Below are 27,762 nucleotides of genomic sequence, written 5' to 3' on the forward strand. Positions count from 1 at the left end.
TTGCAACCTCTGCCTCCTGGGTTCAAGTGATTCTCATACCTTAGCCTCCCAAATAGCTGGGATTACAGGCATGTGCCACCACACTCAGTTAGTTTCTGTATATTTGGTAGAGAAGGGGTTTCATCATGTTGGCCAGGCTGGTCTTGAACTCCTGACCTCAAGTAATCTGCCTGCCCCAGTCTCCCAAAGTGCTGAGTATATAGAGCCACTGTGTCCAGTCAGAAAATATAACAATTCGAAATATCTGACATCAGAAGAACTAAATATATAAAGTAAATATTAACAGAATGAAGAGAAATAAAAAGGAATAGAATAATAGGATACTTTAGCAGCTCACCTCCCTTAACAACAGAGATATCATCCAGATAATTAATAAGAAAACAGCAGATCTGGACAACATTATAGACCAAATGGACCTGTATAACAGACATACAGAATATTCCATCTAATGGCAGCAAAATACACATTCTTCTCAAGTGCATATGAAACATTCTGCAGAATAGATATGTTAGGCCACAGAACAAGTCTTAACAAATTAAAAAAAACTAAAATCATATTGAGTATCTTTTTCAACCATAATGGTATAAAAGTAGAAATGAATAAAAGGAGGAAAATTGGAAAATTCACAAGTATGTAAAAATCAAACAACACACTCCTGAGGCAAAGAATAGGTCAAAGAAAAGAAAAAAGAAAAATAAAAAAACTTCAGAAAAACAAAAATGGGAACATTACATACCAAAATGTATAAGATGTGGTAAAATAAGTTCTAAGAAGAAAGTTTATAATGATAAATACTTAGATTAAGAAAAAGATGAGAACACCTCATGGCTAACAGAAAAAAAAAAACAACAAAAACAAAACACAAAACACCTCAAACAACCTAAGTTTAAATCTTGAGGAACTAGGAAAAGAAAATAGGCCCAAAATTAACAGATGGAAGGAAATAATAAAGATTACAGCAGAAATAAATAAAATAGCAAAAGAGAAAAAAAATATATTTTTAAATAAGATAAATGAAAACTGACAAACCTTTGCAAGACTAGTCAAGGAAAAAGAGAACTCAAATAAATAAAATCATAAATGAAAGAGGAGAAATTACAACTAATACCAAAGAAGTACAAAGAATCATAAGAAAATACTATGAACAATTATACATCAACAAATTACATAACTTAGAAGAAATGGACAAAATTCTAGAAACATATAACCTATTAAGGCAGAATCATGAAGAAATGGAAAATAGAAACAGACTAATGCAGGTAAGGAAACTGACCCAGCAATAAAAAACTTTCCAACAAAGAAAAGCCAAAGACCAGATGACTTCACTGAATTCTACCAAATAATTAAAGAAGAATTCATGCCAATTCTTCTCAAACTCATCCAAAAAATTGAAGAGGAAATACTTCCAAACATATTTTATGAGAAAAGTATTACCCTGATAGTAAAGCTAGATAAAAACACTGAAAGAAAAACTCAAAGGACAATATCCCTGTTGAACCTAGATACAAAAATTCTCAACAAAATACTAGCAAACTGAATTTAACAGCACACTGAAAGGATCATATAATATGACTAAATGTGACTTATCCCTGGGATACAAAGATGGTGCCACATGCAAATCAATACATTAGACACACCACATTAACAGAATGAAGGACAAAAATCATATGATCATCTCAACAGATACAGAAAAAGCACATGACAAAATTCAACACCCTTTCATGATAAAAAGCTCTCAACAAATTAGGTATGAAAGGAATGTATCTTAACATAATAAAGGCCACATGTGTCAAGGCTACAGCTAACATCATACTTAACAGTGAAAAGCTGAAATCTTTTTTGCTAAGATCAGAGACAAGACAACAAAGAATAGAACTCACCAGTTCTGTTCAACAAAGTTCTGGAAATCCTAGCCAGAGCAATTAGTCAAGAAAAATAAAATCAAATCAGTAAGGAAGAAGTAAAATAGTCTCTTTGCAGATGACATGATATAGAAAACCCAAAAGACTCCACCAAAAACTGTTAGAACTAATAAATTCAGTACAGTTGCAAGATACAAAATCAAAATACAAAAATCAGTTGGGTTTCTACAGGTTAACAATGAACTGTTTGAAAAAGAAAGAAATAATCCTACTTACAATAGCATTAAAAACAATAGAATACTTAGAAATAAATTTAACCAAGGAGGTAAAAAATCTGTTTACTGAAACCTACAAGCCATTGATGCAAGAAACTGAAGTACAAATAAATGGAAAGAGAACCATATTCATAAAATTTCCATACTACCCAAAGTAATCTACAGAGCCAATGTAATCCTAATAAAAACTCCAATGGCTTTTTTCCCCACAGAAATAGAAAGAAAAGACAATCTTAAAATTTGATGAAACCACCAAGGAGCTTGAGTGGCCAAAACAAAAAAACAAACTGAAGGCATCACACCACCCAACTTCAAAATATATTACAAAGCTATAGTAATCAAAACAGCATTGAACTCCACAAAAAAGACACATAGACCAAAGGAACAGAATAGATCCCAGAAATAAACCCATGCAACTACCCTTGACAAAGCTACCAAGACACAATGAGGAAAAGATACTGAAAGGAAAAATCAAAAGTGCTGGGAAAACTGTATACCTACATGCAAAATGAAATTGGTCTTTGACGTTTTGTGTGACTGAAGTACTTTGAAAAGGAGAGTGAGTGAGGGCGTGAGCAAGTTATAAAACTAGGCTGGGACCAAGTCAGGGGTTACAAAATGTCAGGCTGAGCTTTGGTACTTTATTTGGCAAGAAAATAAAACTGAAAATACAGTTATGTAGTAGCTCATCAAATGAAAAAGGATGCATTTGGTTCTAAAGTTCAAAATGAGTGCAGTACATCACACTCCAGTATGGAAAATGTTCACGTTATAGGTCATTTTAATGAACACATGCACACACACTTTAGTTTTCAAAGACCAAAGTTTAAGGAAAATACTTTTTAGTCAAGTACAGATCCCCAAAGGTTTATTTAAAGCAATTTTTTATTTAAATAGTCTTCATTTTTGAAACATTTTCCCCTAGTATTTTAATTTCAAAATCAGCATTTCTCAAATGCTGATGCCACTGGGAAAAATTTCCAAATTGGTAATGAAAACATATGCTATGTACATCTGCTCAAACCAGCAGCAACGTCAAACAAAAATGGATGACATTAAAACAAAAATCCGAAAACCCATAATGGCAACTCAAAAGCAGCAATGAGAACAACAGAAATTAAAATCTCTAGCTATAAACAATGAAGACTTACAGATTAAATCTAAACTTTACTCTTTCTGTTAGTACAAATCAGAAATCTCTTGCTACTAATATTCAAATAGAGTGCAATGGAGGTGTTACTTTCATATTCTCATTAACTACCTTTCCTCACCTGCTCCCTATGGCTTTCTTCTAAAAATTTCCCACTCCCTTGGGCAAATCCCTCTCTTGATCAGCTCAGGAAAACAATGTGATCCAATCTGGGCAAAATCAAAGTTCTTCTCCAAAATTGTACATAGCTTGCTATATAAAAGCTTTGAACTTTGCTACAATAAGGTAAGCCTAAACTGTCATTGCCGTTATCCACCATCTTCACCTCACTGCTCCTCATCCCTAACAGAATATCCCCAAGAGGAAAATCTGCCTGGAAGAGAAAACCAATCCATAAAAAAGAAAATAATCAGAGCCAAGTGTGTAGGATGGTAAGATGACCTCTTTTGACGTTTGGACCCAGGACCCAGTCATGCCTTGACTTCCCTGTATATAAGCCAATAAAGTGCCCTTCATGCTGACACTATTTTGAGTTTTTGTCACTTGCAAATGAAGAGTGATTGGTTACTAATCATCCTTCACTATATCTACCTGAAAATAAACAACACATTTTAATGCAATAAAATAAGGCTTAGTCCATTTCATGCTGTTATAACAGAATATCTAACACTGGGCAATTTATTTTTTAAAAGAGTTTTATTTGGCTCATGATTCTGTTGGCTGGAAGGTTCAAAATTGGGCAGGTGTTATCTGGCGAGGGCCTCATGTTGCTTCCACTCTTGGCACAAAGTGAAAGGGGAGTAGGCATATGCAAAGAGATCACATGGGAAGAGAGGAGGCAAAAACGAGAAAATCAAGGAAGCCAGACTCTTCAATAACCTGCTCTTGTGGGAACTAATCCATTCCCATGACAGCAAGAATGAGAACTCACTCACCCCAGTAGGAGGGCAATAGTTTATTCATGTGGGATCTATCTGCCCCCATGACCTAAACACTTTCCATTAGGCTCTACTTCCCAACACTAGCACATGGGGAATCTAATTTCAACATGAGTTTTGGTAGGAACAAACTACATCCAAACTGTAACAGTGTATGATTAAATAAAAATAGACCAGCATCTTTATGTAAAATTTAGTAACATGAAATCAGGCATAACACAAAGTATATGTCAACCTAATTAAACAGAAATGTATAAAGAAAATTGTTGGCATTATAGTTATGTGATTAACACTTTATTATATCATGAAACCTGAATCCCACTACTTGCTACATGAAAACAAACTGGCTCAACTACAGTTTAGAATATTAAATATCTATTTTTAATAACTATTTTTAATCTCAATATTTTTAATCTAAAATATCTATTTTTAATTTTTTTTTTTTGGAGACAGAGTCTCACTCTGTCACCCAGGCAGTGCCCAGGAGTGCAGTGGCACGATCTCAGCTAACTGCAACCTCTGCCACCTGGGTTCAAGTGATTCTCGTACCTCAGTTCCCTGAGTAGCTGAAATTACATGTGCCTGCCCCCACACCTGGCTAATTTTTGTATTTTTAGTAGAGATGGGGTTTTGCCACGTTGGCCAGGCTGTTCTCAAAAATCCCTCGACTTCCCAAAGTGCTGGGATTACAGGCGTGAGCCACTGTGCCTGGTTAATTCCTATTTATAATAGGTACAGGTACAAGTGTTATTTACTATAATTTACTACTATTAATCCCATATGTATAATTAGCAATTATGAAAGGCCTATCTTCTCTTTGAAATCACTGTTTAAAGAAAACCAAGTGGAGCTTTTCTCCTTTTAAGATGTGATTCATGAATAAAATGCAGTATGCTGAACTTAACAAGGGTCAAGGAGTTTGTTTACTCATCAGAATTTGTCAATAATCTAACACAGAGAGGGCCTCCAAAAAGAAATTGGGTCTTAATGCTACAATGTCTAGGGCTTTCAGTTTATTCCAATTCCATATCCTCCAAGCCATTGGTAATTCACTAAAACACATGTGTATTGTAAATCTTATGGGAATAAATAACTATCAAATAAGTTGATAGTTAAATTTAGGGGAATTCTGAGTTATATTCTTTCCTAAGAAAGCCTATAATTGAAAATTCTAATAGAATTCTAGAAAACAAAGATGGCAAAGATACATTAGATGATGTAGATTTCTTTTTTCCTCCTGAGCAGTGGAAAGTACAGGATAGTTTGTTTTTTGTCCAGTTTTCAATTTAAATTCAGAAGGGACGGAACTCAATACTTTTCTTGAAGTGAGACTGCATCATAACAGATTTCACTGTCAGGAAATTCCTATCCACCCTGATATTCAGATCACATGTTCTTTTTGTATATTTTATCTCACTTTTCCTAATAACAATTCTATGACATGTTTCACTCAATTCATCTATTTCTTGCTGGTTTCAAGAAGGCATATTTCACTTTAGATTATAAATGAATTCCTTGAAATCTCATTTAATTGTCTTTCCAGTAATATTGTGAAAAACATAATTCTACACAAATTCTTTATCACATATTAGGAGAAGATTCCTGAAGTTGCTTTAGAGATTATATATATATGTATATTTTTCAAATTTCAAGGCCTCACTTTCTATGAACTTTCTATGAGTCATATTTCCACTACTACTTTTATACCAAGTGTCTTGCTGGCATTACTGTTTTTCGACTCTCTTCTCCAATTTCTACCCCAAGTTATACTTGTGTTCTATAAATTTATCTTATGCTCATCTTCTCATTATCTTTTCATATTTCAAAGTCTCCTTAACTAACATCTCTGGTTTCTTTTTGGTAAAAAACATTCCAACTGTAAACTAAAAATGAATTTCATTAATGTCCAATTTTATCATTGCTTTTTAACCATTAAGTATACACATATAATACAGATGTAACAATCTTTTACTCTCTTATACTCATATTGCAGTTTCATAGTGGTATAAACTCCAATAAAATTAAGAATTATTTTTTAGTATGTGAGATCAAACTGTATACAGAGCTGCCATAATGTATAAATTAAGCTGTGTATATACATTAATATGTACACATACATTCCAATAACATGTTGATTTCCTAGTTTTTTTTTTTTAAAGTTATTGCTAGACATATCAAAATACAGTATAAAACCGGCCATCACAACACCCTTCTGCAGTAATGATGAGAGTGGACTGGGAATGTGACGAAAGGCACAGAATTCATAAGACTTGAATAAGTAGATGAATGGCTCAAACAATGTGGAGCCACTGATTTTCTGAAGTGAATATAAGAAACAGTAGTTGATAGTATTTATTCAGGCTTTTAGTCCAGACATTGTACTAGGAGTTTCTCAAGTAGAAAAGCTGTATCACAAGGGTAAGTTACATATGAACTCTAAAAATAAGAAAGGGCAATTGATGGATGACTAGTTCTTCTCCTGTGGCTAGACAGTGCATTGTACAGCCTTTCTGTTTAATGAGGTTCTACTAAAGAGAATGCCAACTCTGTGGTTGACACAGGTGATCCTTGGGTTTGGTCATGCATCAAATTAACAAATAAAAAAGTTTTCAAGGTCAGGTGTAGTGGCTGATGCCTATAGTCTCAGTGCTTTGGAGGCTGAGGTGGGAGGACTGCTTGAGGCCAGGAATTTGAGACCAGCCTGGCCAACAGAGCAAAACCTGTCTCTACCAAAACAAAAAAAATAAATTAGCTGAGTGTGGTGGTAGAAGCCTGTTGGGAGGATCATTTGAGCCCAGGAGTTTGAGGAAGCTATGCTCATACCATTTGCACTCCAAGACCCCATCTAAAAAAAAAAAAAAGAACGAAATAAAGAAAGAAAGAAAAAAGAAAATAAAAACACCTTTCAGTTTATGGAATTAAGCATATTAAAAGCCAGGGCCTAGTAAGTACTACACTGATCAAGTGCAAAGGTGAGTTTTTAATATGAATAAAGGGGTCTTACAAGTCAATTAATTCAAGAGGCTATAAAACACATTTTTTTAAAAAAAGTTTAGATTATTTTTCATACAAACAAAAAATTCCAATCACCCACTGATAATACCCCAATCATCCAACAGCCCATCAATGCAGAGTCTGCTGCAATTCTCTGGAAATTTTCATATTCTTCCAGAAAAAGTGCTCAATTTTCATTGCCAAGGTTCTTGGTAGATTCACTTTTCACTAGGAAAAAATAAGTAAACATACAGTCAAGTGTTTATACTGTTTCTGTTTAGCTTGCTCTGTCTCTCTTCTCTCCCTCCTTCCGATGCACAGCAACAGCACTACTCACAGGGACACACAAACCACATTATGTCCCAGGCCGCTAGGATATACAATTCTGGCCACAATAAATAGAGAAATGATGTCTGAAAGTGGCAATTATATTTTGTGAGGTAACATCCCTCCTGACTCTGTGGAAGACTTGGGAATGGTCACTTCACAATGTGGTTATGATCCATATTCATGCCATTGAATAGATCACTATTATCTGGCCATTTGTGGTTGGAATAAATTTTTCCATGACTTTTTTTTAAACTTAAATTGAAGGTCAGTATATGTTGAGTCAATGTGGAGTGGCAGAAGACTAGCTAATCGCCATCTCCTTCCTTTCACAGGAAAGAAGACTCAGAGTAGAAACGGAGCTTCTTTGACACCCCTGTCTTGCTTAGAGCAAGCAAGACTAACTATGAGTTTCTGGAGGACAGAAACTAGACGTTTCTTCTCTGTATCTATCCTCACAATGTAGAGCATGTTTGCTGAATCAAGGTAAATGCAAGTCATTCTTTTAGTGTTTTTTCCCTAAATCTCCAAAATGGGAACCAGAGTAAGTGTTCTATTTCATTGTATTGTGATGCTAAAAGGAAATAATAGGTAGTAACTCTTTAAAAATTGTCATGGTAAAATGTAGGTTATTTTGAGGCCTATGGCTGTTGTCTCCATTGAGTAGGTAAGAAAAATAAAACTCAGAGAGGCAAAGTAAATGCTCAAGGGCCCACAGGTCATAAAAGCCAATGCTAGAAACTTATACCTGGAACTCTGCCTCATATTCCAATTGACAAGTTCCCTGGGGTTTGCTGTTTTATCTAGACTTCAGACTGTACCAGCAACCACAATAGTGTGAGTAAGGCGCTGAAATAAGTTCCATCCAAGATATAGTTCCATCCAATCTTTGTGAAATTTTATTAACACTAGCAGTCCATCCAGTTCCTCCATGATATTATAAGTTTTTTCCTCCTCTGGCTGTCTCTGTACTTCAGGCAAACTCTATTATAGCATCTATTGTATAGTAAGTTTTACATGTGTGTTCCAGTGCCTAAAATCCTTCCCTCTCTCCCTACAAAAGGAAAAGAAAGAAAAGAGAGGTAAGGAATAATGCGGAAAGGTGAGCGAGGGAGAATGGATGAAAGATTTACTGTCCCAGTAAAAGATTGATATATGAGTAGCTGCTGTGCCAGGTATTGTCACTAATCAAGTAATCAATTTTGGGTTGGATTCCTTCTCTAAAGGCTGAGGCATTTTCTAATTTTGAGTTATATTAGAACATTGAAAAGTGTATTTTGATGACATTTATAAATTAATGGGAATTTGTAGCAGTATGGAGGGCACTTTCCCCTTTCTTTGCCTATTGAAGGTGCCCAGTTTTCTTCTTTGAATTAGGGATCCATTCTTTTTTCCTTAGATTGAAAATGCAGCATGCTTTTATCAATCATTTAAATCTGCTAGTCTAACTTTGGCTAATAACAGCCTGTGAAGCAAGTTACACCATTCTGAGCACTTCCTACTGGATTGATATAAGGTAGGTAATCAGAACTCAGCATCTCCAATCTAGTGGACTATCTTAACTGCTCGTCCTTTTCCATTCCTAAAAAAGCAACAAACAAACAAAATTCTGGCTATTTTTGATTAATATGGGCAGAGTTTAAAAAAATTATGGCAATCTACAATCATAGCAAAAACTATAACAACCATCAGGTGTCAGAACTACTGAATCCCAGCCCAGAAACATATTTACCCCCAAATTAGGGAAGAGACAACTTGTACTATGAACTTAGGATCAAAATCCAACTTTTTTACCTCCAGAGAGAGAAGGAATTTCAAGACTTTCCAAAGAAAATGCCCTCTTCTTACATAATCCCCTTCCCTCATCAAGGGATCACCCTGCAGAATATCTGATGCTGTGAGAATGTATAAAGAAACAGACACCTTAAAGTACTTACAGAAAGAAATGCACATACAGGAACACCTGGGCATTACTTTTAAGGTATGTGTACTTAGGATGTGACAAAACTGGTATGGTTTTAAAATCCTGTCAGATCCTTTTGGTTTTTTGCTAACACAGTTCTAAATAATCCTCTGTACTAAAAGCATGAGTCATCTGTGTTCTGTAAATAAGTCAAACATCACATACCCACCAGAAAAATAGCAAATTTTATTCAATAAGGCTCCCAGTACACTAGTAGTCTTTTCTTATTGCTTCATTACAGAAAGCCTTCCTTAAATGTACATTCCTAAACAAGGTGAAAGGAGAGCTGTGTGTGCTGTTTATTTATACAGATGATGTTTGCCCTAGCTACTAACCTACATCACTAAACAACTTTTCCTGAAACCAACATTTGAGAGAGCACTGTGTGAATTTATTAAGAAAAAAGCAAAGTAATACAAAGCTTAAACAAAGTGAAACTGGCCATTTAAAACTAAAATTCCTAATTTATTTTGAGAAAATTATATGGAATATTCTCGAATCGTGAAAAATATTAGTATCATGAATAAAAATGTGATTTGGAGGTCCATAATTTATTATTAGAAACACCGTGTTTGCCAACTAAAATCTACTTTCAAGCTGTAGCACTGATAAAATTTTGACCACTTTGAAAAACATTTTTTCTATTAAGTTTTGCAAAGAAAAAAACACTACGCGCAACAGATAAAACATTACAACATAGGTTACTGCATCTTACAGCCTAATGGTGGTATAACAATAAAACTTAAACCACACATTTCAAATATTACTTAAAGAATAGAATTTATCAACAGGCAACAACTTGAGAGAGAGAGAAAAAAAAGAATAGAGTTCAATTCAAGACAAAGATTCTATGTTCCTCTGGAGTCCGTTACAACAAAACTGGGCCTGTATCTATAATTCCTGTAGTTGAAAGTGCTATGTAATAGTTTTGGGTTAAGGTGAGTAATTTTCTTCACTTTTTAAAGGTAGTCACTAAATTTTACTCATCCTCTAAAATCTTGAATTCAGAAATACAATTAGTTTACTTTAGTCAGAAGTTACAACTATAGTTAAGTAATTTTATGTATTAAACTTTTATGTACATTTTTTCCAGTTCTAGTACTTCCCTGTATCACAAAATCAGAGAAACAAAAGCAGAGAAAATAAAACCAGTGGGTTTAGAAAAGGAGATAAAGGGTAACGGCAATGATATTAGCTTAGTCTAAATGCTGCCAAATTTTTAAATATAATGTTCCTTGCAACATTATCTCTTTCTATAAGGTAGAATACTAGCTTTTTTTTTAAACCATTCAACATTTTTATTGTCAACTAAAAATGTTTTGCAATCTCTCATTTTAGAAATGTCTAAAGTCTTAACTATGGAGTAAATTTATGTAATCATGGACAGTTACTTAAAGACTATTAGCTTAAAAAGAGACAAAAATACACAGAACTCCAGGCCAAAAAAAAAAAATCCTTTTTTAGTCATTCAATTTGATTCATTCACTTAAAATTGGTTTTAAAAGATTATATACTCGTAAAAACAGAAAAAGAGCAGCATCTCATTTATTTAGTTCTTCACATTAACTGTAGCTATACAGTAGATCCTGTAAGTGTGTAAATATAGTGGGAAAACATGTATAAAGAAATAAGGGTGGACACATTTTGCTTTGGTTTCTCTAAAGCTATTCTAAGCATTACAGGAACAAATTTACACTTACCTTGGTGAAGAACTTTCATGTCATTATTGGATCCTTTCAATACCACATGTAATGTTGGATACTCAATGATCACTTTGTTCCTCAAATTGTCTAGGAGACTTTTATAAGGATCTAGTTCATAATATCTTATTAATAAAAAACAAAAACAAAAAAATAGGAAATACTCTTAATATTCAAAATTACTAATAAATATATGAGTCCTTTACATTAAAAATTTTTAAGAGGTGATGACAATTCAGTAGTTATTTCCTTATAGTATAATAAGTTTAATACCTTCTAAGAAAACCAGGTACAAGAGCTAGTATTATAGAGGTTCTAAAATTAAATTTAAAAAAAATCAAATATTCTGACATTAGGAAAGTTCTAGAACAAGCTACCAATTTCCATACCAAGTAAAAAATAAAGACTTTTATATATTAATGTTATTTTTCTTGAATAAATGGATGACTAACAATTCAAATTCCTCAAACATATTTATTTTGAGTCTTAAAGACAACCAATCATCTTATGATAATTTCCAGTAACATGGCAATAAAATAACTGATTACAAAATTGGCTTCTGTAAAAAGTCAATTATTCTAACTAGTTTCCAGAAATTTATATTGCCATATAAAATTTAAGAAACATGGAGTTTATCATGACATAGCTGCCAAATGTGTCACAGGTAATTACCTGCTAATATTCATTAAAGTATGAAATTCTCAAATCATTATTTAAAAAAAATAAGTTTGAGGTGACTGAATATGCATCTCCAGAACATTCATTCTTGCTTGCTTTCTGGGGTGGGAGTGAAAGGGGTAGAATTCTAGCTAGCTCACTAGCAGGTACATATGAGAATATGTTGGCATGTTAATGTCATTTCATGCCAAAGAAGAAAAAGCTGAGAACATGTCCATCAGTGTAGTGCAGTTCTCTCCAGCATTTTTATTCATCTCTACCAATGACAGATGATATTTACATGTAAAATACATATCACATGAGATATCCAGACTAACAGCTATAACTCTATCCTTTTATCTCCTGCTCAAAAAAGGACACTGGAACACAACTGATCAAGAGTGAGGCTATCATTGGGATGCATTTAAATCTGCTGTAATTTTAAGAGTGAATCATTAACAACTTTGGTATTTCTTAATTAGTAATAAATTATCTGCACCATCATAGCTGTCCAAGACATGCAGGACACTCATTAAGAAGTCTGATGTAGGGATTTCTTCATGTTCTGAATTTGTCTCATGCAATCGTTTTCAAATCAGGAAAAATAAAAGTGCTTAACAAAATGCAGAGCCAAGCTTAAAAACATGAAAGAACAACTGTAAAACCAAAACTTTACTTATGCTTCCCTGACCACATGTCCCAGCCTGGAATTATTCATTTTAGAATTGGAGAATATTCTTTATGTTGAAAAGAAACTTGAAATGCAAAATACTGTTTTTCTAAACCAGCCACCTTAGTGCCCACAGATCATAGAATGTATCTATGTATACACATTCTTCTCCCTGTGTATAATGTAATACAGATGTGCTTACAATACTTTAAAAGTGTTTCCAGCATTTAAAGATTAAATGCTTCACATCTTTTAAACATTATGTTTCTTTGAAATAAGCCGTATTTTTTTAAAAGTTAGTAGTAATTATATAAAAAAGAAAAATGAGATTGTATCAGATACCCAAGTATAGGATTAACTTACAAAGTAAAATATAAAATGGGGATAACTAAATTTTTCTTGGGAGGAAACAAGGCCTGGACTCTCAAACAGGAACTTTTCAAGTCATATCCTACAAACACTTGGAATAATTTATCTTCTGTGCATTTTAACTAAATCATAAGGCTTCTATTCAAAGGCATTTTTCAAATAAGGGATTTTTTTTTTTTACTTGTTTCAGTTTTTGGTAAATAATTTTCAGTGTACACTTATTGTTTTAGGTGTCTTATTTCTTTTTGTAATATTAAATTTTAATTGGGTTTCTCTAGATTTCCAAAGCTGAAACCAAGAAACAACGAAAAGAGTTCTTCAAAAGCTACATGGGAATCAGAGCCTAAAATTACTGCTGATATAAAATATGTTCCTAGCAGAGGAATGTTCAGAGATGTATAAAAATTACTATGCAACAAGTTATACATGCTTCAGATCCTAAAACTATAATGATTATACTTGTTTACTTAAAAAAACTTCATTCCTGTTTTACATGCTAAGCAGGCACTGTGCAAAGCACTAAGGATGCAAAGATTTATAAGAGACTTGCCAACTAATAAATTATTTTAAAAATATTTTATGCAATGAAAATCTGGTATGTTGTGCGGTTTTGATTAGAATCAGTGGATTTTAGTGTTTAGCCTAAAATGTTGCAAACTTTTAGTCAGCAATATGCTACTGAGTGTCAGTAAGCTTCTGGGCCACAGCTTTCCAACCTGTTAAATGAAGCAGTCAGATTTCGCTAAATAATCTTTTAGCTGAAATTCTGAATTTCTTAGATTTTTCTACCACCAGTGGTTACTGTTAGTCTACTACTAATATTTATCAGTAAATTAAAAGCAATTTTTAAACTGTTCATAAAGAAAGTTTATCAGACACATATGGGGTTAACATTTTATGGACTTAGAATTTAGTTAAATGAAGCAGTAACTTTTAGTGGTTGTCTGGGTTTGCAGTTTAACTCTGAGTTAAAGTCCTGGCTCCACCATTCACTGGTTTGTGATCCTGGACAAGTTACTTAACTTATTTAAACCTCAGTTTCCATGCTTGAAAATGGGGATAATCACAATATTGCTTCAGAGAGTTACTGTGAGGGCTAAATGATAAAACACAGAAACTGCTCACTCATTTATTTAAGCCCTAAGCACATGTGTTTTATATTTTTATTTACCAAAAATAACAGCACTTTCCTATAGAAACTTTAGTTCAGGACAAAGTCCTGATTTCATTAGCAGTGAACATACTGCCTTTATATGCATTTTGCATTTTAAATGCAGCCTTGTAACTTTCAGTATGACCTTTCAACTCATTATTTTATTGTCACATTTACTTCCAAGAAGATAAAAGTACTTTGAATGTTTCTGCTTCCATCATCTTGAGGCAAGTTTTAAGAGCCTAGCTTTGCACTGCCTAAAACATTTAGGTTTAGCTCCCTTGCAAGCCATTAAGCTACTGAATCCTAAGGGACAGCTTTATCTTTTTGAAATTTTCACCAACTCTGGTATTTCCATTAGTATAATGGCTCTGCTACCATAAGACAAACTACTTAGGTTTGGAGGAATTAAGATACTAACATTTGTCTTTTCTCTTGCCCTCTGAGACCCTTCTTAGACATTTCCTCTTGTTATTTCACTTGCTCACCCTCACAGGATCACCGGCTGACCCTGCTCTGGGCAGCCTCAACGGGGGCATTATGAGGGCAGAATGGCTCAGTGGGCTAAACAGGTGTTACAGTTACATTATATAAATAAAAGTTGTCATGATAATCAAGGGTGTGCTTTTAATCTTGACTCTGTCAGTAACTTTCAAAGAAACTGGCCAAGTTCTTGAACTTCTTTCTCTGTACTTTATTAGCAAATTAGTGTGCTTTAAAAAAAAAAAAACTCCTCATAACTCAAAAATACAAGTTTTTAAAGAAAGGAAGTCACAAACCACTTTACGTCCCGTCTGATCACTGACACTTCATGGATCATCTCCCCTTCCATCTCCTAAAAAATACCAAAACTAAGTTTGAATTTCTCCAAATTTAACGATCTAGTAGCAGTTCCTAGGCCACAGTATTTTTCCACTAAAATAAGATCACTGAATTAGGTGATCACCAACATCCCTTCAGCTCTAAATTTCTACTATTTTTGATACTTATCTACTAAAGGTAACACTTAACCTATATTTTTGCATAGTTTGTATTTATTTCTCAATCTAGGTTAAAAGTTCAACTAAATGATTCCAAGAAAGTTTTAATTCTTGTATTTAAATATTAAAAAGGTATTATTTAAAATTTCTCCAAATAATACTTCCGTCTAACAATTTTTGGAACTCATAATGTTCAAGTCACATAGAAAAAGATTTTGTCAAAGTTAATCTTTTTCTCACCCAATCTCTTAGTTTTCATATTTTAAAAATCACAATAGTTAAATTAGTGGTTTGCTGCACCTTGTTTTGGAATTTTTATGTATCCATGTAAATGAGAATGCTCCAGGCTCATGGCTCATGTATAGTCCTTATTTACATGAAGCATAGATCATGAGTTGTGTAGTACATACACATACCTTAATTCAGAAAGTTCACCAGTTCAGAACTGCAATTGGTAAATTATCCTATTCTAACCACAATATTTAAACTATAGATATGGTAAAATAAAATGGCCAACTATATATTTTAAAACCTGTTTTAAAGAGGGGCTTACAAGGTTCTGACTTATTCTAGATATTATTTCTTTGAAATCTTTTCTGATTTTTGCTGGTAAATTCATTACTTTTAAATCCACAAGGCTTAAGTTCCAGTCTTATCACTGGTCCTCATGAGCTATGACTCCACAAGGATACTTAGTTTTTCTCATCAATATAATGGTAGGAAAAATACCTACTCATGGGCTTTTTAAGGACTATAATAAAACAGGTGAAAATGTTTCCAAAGTGTAACTTGCTAAGCTAGCATCAGTAATAAGATTTTATACTCCAAAAGTAACTTGGCACCCCTTGCAAAGAAATGACATACTTATTAGCAATTATATTTATGATTTATGACAGAGACAGAGACTAGTTAGTAGAAAAAGCATGAACTGAACTCTGTTAACAAATAGGCCTGAGTCCAAATCCCAGCCTTATAAACTGTACAAACTTAGTTTCTTTGGGTAAGTCAATTTTTCAGCGCCTAAGACTCCTAATCAGGTAGAGAAAACGCAGTACATACTTTATTAGAATTAATGCATGTGAAAACGTTGTAAGCATTAGCCTGGCATTTACTCCTCAATTGATTCCTCAAATATTTACTTTGTGTCTACTATGCACAGGTAGTCTGCTAGGTAATGGAAGTTCATAGAAAGAAACCTGACACTTTATGAGGGGAGGCAGACAAATAAACTATTGCATTTCGTTGGCACAAAAAACACTGGCTAGTAATGGTTTTTTCCTTTCTATATTTAGTACTCCTTTCAAGATCTCTTGGAAGGCAGGTCTGGTGGTAACAAACTCCCTCAACATTTGCTTACCTGAAAAGGATCTTATTACTCCTTTGCTTAAGAAACTTAGTTTAGCTGGAAATGAAATTCTTGGTTGAAGATTTTTTTTCTTTAACAATGTTGAATATAGACTCCCAAACTCTCTGGCTTGTAAAGGGTTTCTGCTGAGAGGTCCGCTGTTAGCCTGCCTGATGGAGTTCCCTCTGGAGGTGACCTGCCCCTTCTCTCTAGCTGCCTTTCATTTCATTCTTTTAGACCTTGGAAAATCTGATGATTATGTGTCTTAGGGATGACCTTGTGAAGAATATTTCAGGGGTTCTCTGTATTTCCTGAATTTGACTGTTGGCTTCTCTAGTAAGGATGCGGAAGTTTTAATAGATGGTATCTTAACATATGCTTTCCAAGTTGTTTGCTTTCTCCCCGTCCCTTTCAGCGATGCCAATGATTCATAGATTTGGTCTCTTTACATAATCCCACATTCTCAGAGGTTTTGTTCATTCCTTTTCATTCATTTTTATTTACTTCTGTCTGCTTTATTTCAGATAACTCATCTTCAATTTCTGAGATTCTTTCCTCAGCTTGGTCTACTCTAATGTTAATACTTGTGATTGCACCGTGAAATTCCCGAAGTGTATTTTTCAGCTCCATCAGATCCGTTAGGTTCACTTTTATATTCACTATTTTGTCTGTCAGCTCCTGTACTGTTTTATTGTGATTCTCAGTTTCCTTGGATTGGGGTTTGCCATTCTCCTAAATCCTGATGCATTATCCTTAGCAAACTAACGCAGAACAGAAAACCAAATGCCACATGTTCTCATTTATAAGTGGGAGCTAAATGATGAGAACTCACAGACACAAAGAACTAGGAACTAGGTGAAGGTGGAGGGTGGAAGGAGGGAAAGGAGCAGAAAGAATAACTACTGGGTACTAAGCTTAGTACCTGGGTGACTAAATATGTACAATAAACCCTGTGACATGAGTTTACCTACATAACAAACCTATACACATATCACTGAACCTAAAAGTTAAAAAAACCCCGAAAGCTAAGTAGATCCCCAGTAAATATTCTCTCTTGTTCTTTTATTGTTTTTTTTTTGAGACAGACTCTTGCTCTGTCACCCAGCCTGAAGTGCAATGGTGCAATCTCAGCTCACTGCAATCTCCACCTCCCAGGTTCAAGTGATTCTCCTGCCTCAGTCTCCCAAGTAGCTGGGACTATAGGCATGTGCCACCACACCTGGCTAATGTTTGTATTTTTAGTAGAGACAGGTTTCACTATGTTGGCCAGACTGGTCTTGAACTCCTGAACTCAGGTGATCTGCCTGCCTCGGCCTCCCAAGTTGTTCAGTACCGACTTCAAATATTCTGTTTTTGCAGGCTGCACAGGCCCTTCACTATCTAGGCACTTCAGTTCCTAACCCTAGCTAACCCCTCTCCTTAATTGGTTTTTTGCCCAACTTTATTGAGGTATAATTGACAAATAGGAATTATATATATTTAAAGTATACAATTTTATTTTTATTTGTATTTTGTAGAGACAGGGTCTCCCTATGTTGCCCAGGCTGGTCTCAAACTCCTGGGTTCAAATGATCCTCCTACCTCAGCCTCTCAAAGTGTTGAGATTACAGGTGTGAGTGACTGCGCTGGCCTCAACTTGATATTTTGATGTATTGTATACATTGTGAAATGATATCATAATCAAGTTAATTAACATATCCATCACCTTACATAGTTAGCATTTTTTTCTTTTTTCTTGTGATAAGAACACTTAAAAGGTACCCTCTTAGCAAATTTCAAGTATACAATACAGTATTGTTAATTACTTCTTTCTTAAAATCCTTTCTCCTCCATGCACTTTTTTCCCCTCTAATTAACATAGGGATTTTAAATCTTAATCTTTAGTCTCAATTTTGCTGACAAAACATACATTTCCTCTGAAGCTAAAAGTGAATGCAAATGTCTCATCAGTACAGACTCTTACATCTTTGATCTTTATTAGGATGTATTACCTTGTAAAATATGATTAGGTTCCTCAGAGAAACTTTTGCTTAAAGGTTAAATAGTCCATGAATTAACTACATTATAGAAGGGCATTATTTTAGAGTTGGCAGGAACTTACAAGCCAGTCTTTTTTGTCTTCCAGTTAAGTATACTGAAGCCCTGGGAAGTTAACTATCTTACTCAGGGTCACTCAAGGAGATGTAGAGTTGGGACTGTAAAGCCAATTTTGTTATTTCTTTCACTCAACTGTTTGCTTGTTCATTCATTCCTCACTCAACAAATATTTATTGAGAGCCTACCATGTTCCAGACTGTTCTTGGTACTGGGAATACAATGTTGTACTATAAGGTATTTACTAGAGGTGAAATGACAAAGACTTTCTAAGAAGCAAGTGTATGTGATATGTGTAAGGTAGCGATAGGAAGGGAGAGCTAGGCCTACAGTACTGGCTAGAGAGTGGATATGTTTAAAGTACTGAACAGAGAATGGATACAGGAATACACATAGAATTCACTGTTGTAGTACCTAAAATTTAAATTGGCCACAAAATATATTATAACTAGGATGGGTAAATTTAGTAGATTAACATGAAGTTAAAATATCACTTGTTTTTAGAGAAAATTCACATTTTATATTTCACATAATTCCCTTAACCAAGAATCAAAATAGTATATATTTGAAGTGAGATCATCACTATAGAAATTGTAGGCTTGCAATCTGCTAAGAATTTGACCATCTCATCACTTTGGATCACTTCAAATACAGCCTCTCAAACTAAAGTTCTCAGGTTCAAAGCTACTGAGACCTCAATAGTTGAGTTTATATCTGTCCAGTAAACACTCACCCAACTGTGCCAACTAGCTGAGCTTCAGGTTTCTTAGAGCTAAGTTTACAATTCTTATCATAAAACTGCTTTACCAAGAATACCACATATGAAGCCCATTCCATCACTGGAAGAGTATAATCTTTGAGACAATAAAAAAGTTGAGTAAACTACTCTACATATTCCCTTTTGGTGCGGACATTCTTCAGGTTGACTCTAAGAATTTCTAATCCTTAAATGATGCTTCCTTTGTTCTATAATAGAATACAGAATTATTGTAGTCCTTAAACAATGCTTCCTTTGTTCTTTATCCTCTTTTTCTTTGTTTTAGAATCTATATCCAAAATGTGGTCAAAGGTTAATGCCATTCTGAACACATACTCATCTTGACAATGATTACTTTGAAAAATAAACAACAATCCCAAAAAGGTATAACAAAGAACTGTGGTTGGGTTTCACATAATCTGAAAACATGCATTACGATTATGGTGCTGAAAGGCATGTACTATATCACAAAGAACATACTGAGGCTCTGAGTGCAGGCAGACCTAGGTTTAGACCTAGGTTCCACCATTTAGTGGTTACACAGCTGTAGACAGGGCTATCCATTTAATTATAATATACTTATAATGGATAATATAATTACATTATGTATAAAGTGCTCACCAGAGTACCTAAATAGTAGTAAGGCACTCAATAAAAGGTTGTCATTCATACTTACTATATTCTATAAAGATAACTATTAGCCCCTAGATTTAACCTTGATTTTAAATCACTCTTGCTAGAAACAATTTTTGTATGTGTTTGGGAAAACTTACTCAGGGTCTTCACATTTTTTGCTTACACATAACCTAAAATAACTGAAAAACTGGTACTTTTGTACATTTTAAAATTAACATCCTACCAAATTTAAGTAGATGCAAAGAACATAATTTATGGTGCACTCAATACTGAGTTTCGCTTGAACTTATATATTTAAGCTCTTCTTTCTAAGTTAGAACTCGTACTTGTTCTCTGACCTTGTTTTCCATTCCAATTCTCCTGTGATTCTCGTGGCTTAGCCTTCCAAGTAGCTGGGATTACAGGTACACACTACCACACCTGGCTAATTTTTGTATGTAGACAGACAGGGTTCTGCCATATTGGTCAAGCTGGTCTTGAACTCCTGGCCTCAAGTGATCTGCCAGCCTCAGTCACCTAAGTGCTGGGATTACAGGTGTGAGCCACCACATATGGCCATTATTCATACATTTTTCTAAAATGGATGATATTGGTGTTAAATTAGCATGGTATTTACAGTATACTGAATTTACTTAAGGGTGGTATGTTTCATTTTAAATCATCAGTATTCACAGTGCACCATAAATTATGCTCTTTGCATCTACTTAAACTTGAAGGATGTCAATATCCCAAGTAGTATGTTTATACTTGACCTTCTCGCCAATACAAATGTGTATGTAAAATTTAATTTCATTACCTATGACCTTTATGTTTTAAATAACAAAATTTCTTCTGAACTGAATAATTTTAACTATTATTAACATTAAATTGATCAAAATAACACAAATATATTACAAACAAAGGAAGTTTTTTTTTGGAAGAACTATCTCTTAACATGATGGACGAGCACTGATGATGGCATCTTCTATTAAAGGTATGGTTGTTTACCAATGATTCTTAGATTAAATGATTTCCCCTCATTTATCGACTTGGTATCCATGAACAGAATCAAATTTCAAAAGGAAAACAAGAGGAAATTTACATAATCCTATCTAGAGAGCAAGCTCCTATTCACTAATTCTTCATCACAGTTATTTTCAGGGCATCTTAGGCAGAAATGATCTCTGGCTTTTTACATAAGAAAAGACATCTGAAAATAGTTAACACTGTTCTTAGAAATTCTGGAATTCCTTCAGTGTTCTCCAGTATATATTTAATTCTGTACTATTCTCAAAATAATTTTTAAGTTCTACCTTTTAATGGATATCTAATAAATTTCCTAGAGTATCTTCAAAGTATATTTTTCAATTATTCACCGTAAGTCTACAACAAAGTCATCTAGTTTTTCATTTCTAGTTCAATTAGGCAAAGTGCACAGACTAACATCTTTAAGGAGGTAAAAATGTGATTCAAAAAAAAAAAAAAAACAAATCCATTCTACTATCAGTTGACATATTTCTTTATACAATTTCAACAACTCAACTGAACAAATATCTACCAAAAACTTACTATATCAAACACATGTTAGATACTGTATGGGAACCAAAAATGTCCTCAAAGAGTTTACCAGCCTGGCCAGTGTTTCCCAAAGTGTCATCCCAGGAATAACTTATATCAGGGTCACCCTTGGGAGGCAGAGATTATAAAAAATATAGGTTTCTGGGTCCTATGTAAGATTTACTAAACCAGAACCCTAAGAGTGGTTTGGAAATAACATTTTCAACAACTGCCCTAGATGATTATGGTGGATACTGAAATCTGAGAAGTACTATTCTGAAAAGAAAAGAAATACAGATAACATGTTCCACTGGGGAGAGGTTTACAGAAAGGAAGAATAACTGGCCAGTAATGAAAGGGGGTCTTTGCTTGCTAGTGAGTGGGTGGAAGCCAAAAGAGGCCATGTTGGCCTCACCTGAGGCCTTTACACAGGTAAAATCAATTTCTCAAAAAGGGGATAGAAAAAAGCATCTTACCGCTCCATTTCACTGAAAATGATTTTAAAATATTTTATATTGAAGAGCCATAAAGGTCTAAAGAAAGTAAAATAAGCTTAGTTTTTAAAATTTAAAAACATCCTCTCAAGCATGGAAATAAAATCATCCAAGAGAAATAGCTCATACTTTTGGTGGTTGCTTTTCAAACGAAAAGCATTCCAAAATTATTAACTAAAACCAGCACAGGAGGAAACGACTAACAGACTCTGTGCAAGTACAACAGGATAATATGCTCATGAACAGTAAAATTTTTTGTGATATCTATGAAATCGAAGTTTAGATAATACTTTAAACTGGGTTTGGGTTTAAATCTAAATTCTTGGCTTTATATGCAAAATTCTGGAAACATAATGGTTTGTTCTTCCATCAAGAAATGATTAAGTCTGGACTGTCTATGCAAAGAAGCCCATGCCCTCCACTGGGCACATTTTACATTTTATGCCTTGTATTTTATGTATCTATCTATTGCAGTATTTATCACATTATCAGTCTTCCCACCTAGACTGTGAGCTCTTCGAGCGCTAGTCTTTTAGATGTCTATATATCCCTAGGGATTAGTACTGTGCTGGCACATGGAAGGGGCTCAATGAAAATTAACCGAATAAATGAAAAATACAGACTTGATCAATCTTTACTGATACTTTAGGTCAAGTTCATGTATCAAAAAGCCTGACCTCTGTCTGAGCAGGTACTACAACTTTCTGAAGCAACTTTTAAATTGTTCTGGGCCCTTGTTACAATCTTCTCTCTTTCTCTCTCATTTCACATGTTCAGAACTGAAGCCCCTAACTGTTTACATGATATACAGTCACAAATAACCAATAAAAAACCCTTTAGAGCAGGGATTGGCAAACTACAGCCAGGAGGCCAAATCCAGCCCACTATCTGTTTTTGTAAATAAAATTTTACTGGACCATAGTCCATTCTAGTCATGTCCATTCAGTTACGTGGTCTATAGCTGCTTATGTGCTACAATGGTAGAATTGACTAATTGTGACTAAATGGCCCACAAAGCCAGAAAATATTTACTATCTGGCTATTTATAGGAAAAGCTGTCCAAGCCCTGCTTAAGGGTATTAACGTGACATCAATACCTAGCACTCAGCAGGCATATATATTTTTAATGAATTTGCACATTACTTATTAAAAAATTAAGACTGAACATTTACTGTGGAAAAGTCACTGACACAACTCTGTAGGAAATAAAAAGATGAAGATGCCTACAGCAACCACTGTCTTCAAAAGGGAGTTAATCATCATATGGTTTAAGTTTTATTCGGATAAAATAAGTCAAATTTATAGGAACCTATGAGAAATGCAAAACACTTTTAAGGTTCTAAAGATAAGGAAATTACATCCATTTTGGGGGAAGGAAATGAACTCTACTGTAGACACTGGTAAATAATTACCTAAAAGGAATGGAGAAGAAAGGACAGATGGAAGACTCATTGTGGATGTCAATTATGCAAGGTAGGGTGCAAGGTAGAAGTCAAGAAGTAGTCGAAGATGGTGGGCTACAAGGTCTTACACCTTGGCTTAATAGAACAACAGTGCCAGTAATAGAAAATAAGTATCATCATTTGTGACTGTTTACTAGATGCCAGAACAGTCAGTCCATTTAATTTGAAATACACACATCAGGAAGAAATATATGCAGTGTAATGAAATCTAGACATTTTGAGCTTAAGATTTAATGAGATATATAAATGAAGATAGCTGGAAACCCAGATTTAGAGCTCGGGAGAAAGGTTAAAACTGTATCTAGATTTGAGGGTAATTTCTACAGAAATAAGTCAACAATATCTTAAGTTCCTGAGATCTCATATTCTTCCAGTATCCAATTATGTCAAAAGAAATATTAACAAACATGACTGGTTATCTGCTCCCTTGTGTTTAGTGGTGAGTGGCCTGTTGGGAATGTACAGCTAATATTACATTTAAAGTATATCCCAGAAATATAAGAAATTTTATGGCTGATACATGCCTGGAGTCTCAGCTACTCAGCAGGCTGAAGCAGGAAGATTCCTTGAGCTCAGGAGTTCAAGGCTGCCGTAAGGCTATGTTTGTGTGCTCCTGCACTCCCACTCCAGCCTGGGCAACAGAGTAAGACCCTGTCTCTTAAAAAAAAAAATTTTTTTTTAAGGAATTTGGTTAAAAGAAGCTGTTGAATAAACAAAAAAAAATATTAATATATGATACAGTTAACTATTACCAGACATGTGGAACCTAAACACCTCTTATGTTCATTGAATCATTTCACCACGATATTGACCTGAATGTTCTAGCTGAAACTCAAAATACTTGAATAACACACAGGAGTGATTTTCTGGGTGTCAGGCACTGGGTTAAGTAGCTGACATGTATTAACTGAAATTAATCTTTACAACCATGCAATATCATTCCTGTTCTGATTTCCACTTTCAGATGGGAAAACAGGCCTAGTAACTTTCCAAGGTCTGCAACAAATTTAAAAACACAATTGACTTTATAGCAAATCTCTGATGTACATTTTTGCATACAACCAAAAAGCTTATTCTGGAAGTTTTCATAATTTAGGTTAGGTTTAAGAAGCAGTGACAATAAACTTATCATTTATTATAATAAATGTACTATTTGTAATGGTGAAACTTTTCTAAAAAGTCTAGTCTAGAACCTCATAAAGTAAAGTAAGGTCTACTCCACAGATTATGTATTCTGGAAGGATAATATTACTATTTTTTACTAGCATACAATTTCACTCTGAAGATATCCTAATAATTTGTAGAGTAAGGTTCTTCTTTTTGAAAGCAGTGTTCCCAAAAATGATGCCACCTTTACATGAAACTCAATGTCCTCTTAGCCTCTCCAGACCTTACCTCCATCTCTTTGTACACAGCAATCATGCTAGAAACTGTAGTCACCTTTGATTTCTATTTTTTGCTCCTTATTGCCAACTTGATCACCAAGTTTTATAGTTTTTTTTTTTTTTTTTTGCTAGATTTTTATACTTTCTACTGCCAATGAGACAAGATCCAAATAGTGTTAGTATTGGGTCCTGAACTAACTCTTCAACCTTATCTTTTTAAAAAAAGTTTTAAAAATACTGTTCTGCACATGTCTATATACTCCAGCCTCCTCAAATCACTTACTTGCCTTGTTTCTGACATATCATGCCCTTATACTTCTTGAGGCCCTCCCCTAACCATGGGCCATTCACCTTTAATACAGATTAAACATCACTTCCGCAACAAAGCATTTGGATGACAGGAGGCTACCTGCTACCTTCCACATTGCTTTTAAGACTTAGATACAGGTTTCTTATGATATATATAGTGTGTCTGTTTTTTCTACTACAACAGAACTATATTTTATCCGTTCTTATATAAACCCCAATTTTTATTTATATGCCTAGAAGATTAAATGTATTTGTTTTTTAAAATAAATTTGGAAAGAATCATACTACAACTGCTTAAATCACAAAAAACCACCATGGTTTACAAGTATCAAAGTAGTAAAGTAAATGTAAAAAACAAAATGTTTCTAAACATCTTTCTGGTAAATAATTCCATAAAGTAAAAGTAAAATCTAGGCTTAAAATTTAATAGATTTGGAAAACTGCTCTTGAATAGACAGAGTCAAAGTTGGGTGTTTTATACATTCTCTAGTCAGTAATAACTTAAGTGGGCAGTAATACAACAGTTGCCCTCTGATAGTGCCTGACATATAGCAACACAGGCTTTTCTAGTCCAAAACCACTCATTTACTTTCTGAGAATAGAAAGTTAGTAAGAAATAATGCGGCAAAGGGCAAGAGTGGCTTTACTAACACAAGCGTCTTACATGAACGATATTCTCCACAGGGGCAGGAACACTTTTTTTTACTGCCATAGCCTCAATGTCTAGAACAGTATCTGGACCTTAGGGTACTCACTGTTTGCTAAATGAATAAGTGAATTTATTTAAAAAGCTGTAATAGCTTTTCTAAGAGATAAATTCAGGCCTTAAGTATTCTGAAAAGAAAACTCCCAAACAGATCAGTAGCAAATTTCTTAGATTAGACAAATTCTATGATCACAATTTAAAAATAAGCCATGTATGCCAAAGCTAAAGCCTGGGAAAAATTTAATCTAGCTGAGCAGGTATATATGAAAATAAGCCACATATGGCAAAGCTAAAACCTAGGAAAAATTTAATCTAGCTGAGCAGGTATATCTATGTCATGAGACAATTGTTAGCTATATACCTTCCAAGAATGGAAAATAAAACCAATGAAAACTGGCAACATCAAGTATTTGCTAAAAAGACTTTACTCTGAAGTTACTGTAATGCTGTAAAATGTAGAATCAAACAGCCACAAAGAAACTACACGTTTCTGTCTTCTAAGCACTTTTCAGGAAATAATAAAATGGTTCTATTTAGAAGTCTTATCTTAAATTAGAGCTTAACATTTATAACCAATAATAATTTTCCTTAGGTGTTCTCTGAATGTATTTTCTTTTAATGATATAACTGTAATTATGTATACAACCATATATAAATGCTCATCTTAGTCTGTTTGTGAGTATATTACACAGAGAACATTATGGTTTAAAAATCTGATAAAAAATAAATAAAAATCTATGCCTAAATATATCTCTATACTATTTAGCTTCATTACTTATGATTACAAAATATTTATAAAATTGTGAGGTTCTTTAGAAATTAGCATAACTATGCTTTGAGGCTGACCTAATAATCAGAAACATAAAGATCTATCTTATGCCAATTTAGGTACACCTTCAAGATGAAAGCTACATCAACAGAAATTTCTGACATTATTATTGGTGTCAAACGATCCCATCACTACTCAAGGTTAAACAGGATGGCAATTTTTAAACTGGACCTGGGACATAACCTTTTTCTCCTTCCTTTGCTTTGATAGTATTTTCATGTATCACTCAGTTCAAGTCAACAGCAAAATAGGGGAATTTGGAAGATCAGCTTTCTCCACAGATAAAGCAGAATGAAAGTACTTTCATGGTCCTCAGACTGGCTCAGATTTATCTTTTTTTTTTTTTTTTTTTTTTTTTAAAGATGAGGTCCGGCCGGCGCAGTGGCTCAAGCCTACAATCCCAGCACTTTGGAAGGCCGAGGCGGGTGGATCACGAGGTCAAGAAATCGAGACCATCCTGGTCAACATGGTGAAACCCTGTCTCTACTAAAAATACAAAAATTAGCTGGGCATGGTGGCGCATGCCCGTAATCCCAGCTACTCAGGAGGCTGAGGCAGGAGAATTGCTTGAACCCAGGAGGCAGAGGTTGTGATGAGCTGAGATTGTGCCATTGCACTCCAGCCTGTGTAACAAGAGCGAAACTCCGTCTCAAAAAAAAAAAAAAAAAAAAAAGATAAGGTCCTCCCATGTTGCTCATGCTGGTCTCAAACTCCTGAGCTCAAGCAATCTGCCTGCCTCAGCCTCCCAAGGTGTTGGGATCACAGGCATGAGCCACAGGCACCTGGCCAGGCTGAGGTTTAATATCGAATCAGTCTATTTTAGGTATTCCTTATACTCAACACCACTCACGTTTTACTTTATTAATCTATATTCCCTCCACTATGGGGATTAAAAAGTTCAGTTTTCTTTAGTAAAATCTTAAAGTCAATTCCACATAATTCACGTTTAAACAAAACAATTTACACTGTTCCCTTGGAATTTACCTCAAGTCAATCATTACATAATTCTTTCTTTTATTATCTGTTTCCTCTTCTACATTTAGTTCCTCTCTTGCCATGTGTCATATTTTATCTAATTAGTTCATTTAAATGTTACTCATGTTTTAAGCCATGAGACCATGGCTTCGGTCTCACAAGGCTGCTAAGACCACACCTCTGAGGGTCAATGTG

General features: G+C 34.3%; 1 protein-coding gene across 7 annotated transcripts in view; it reads right to left on the minus strand.

The window, feature by feature from the left end:
- Positions 1–27,762, minus strand: part of ZNHIT6 (zinc finger HIT-type containing 6) — a 74,740-nt gene that overhangs the window by 14,110 nt on the left and 32,868 nt on the right. Inside the window, exons 9-10 of one of the 7 annotated variants that reach the window (XM_064372588.1) lie at positions 11,210–11,334; positions 7,186–8,600 (exon numbers count right to left, since the gene is read on the minus strand). In XM_064372588.1, coding sequence (XP_064228658.1) covers positions 8,560–8,600; positions 11,210–11,334 — 166 coding nt within the window. In that variant the 3' untranslated portion in view covers positions 7,186–8,559. Of the gene's footprint in view, positions 1–7,185; positions 8,601–8,621; positions 11,335–14,837; positions 14,894–23,920; positions 24,021–27,762 lie in introns of those variants that run through there. The other 6 variants (XM_064372587.1, XM_064372591.1, XM_064372589.1 and 3 more) reach the window with 6 other exon arrangements.

This window comes from Aotus nancymaae, unplaced genomic scaffold (assembly GCF_030222135.1).
Source record: "Aotus nancymaae isolate 86718 unplaced genomic scaffold, 86718_ANA_hifiasm-v0.15.2.pri h1tg000007l, whole genome shotgun sequence".
NCBI lineage: Eukaryota > Metazoa > Chordata > Mammalia > Primates > Aotidae > Aotus > Aotus nancymaae.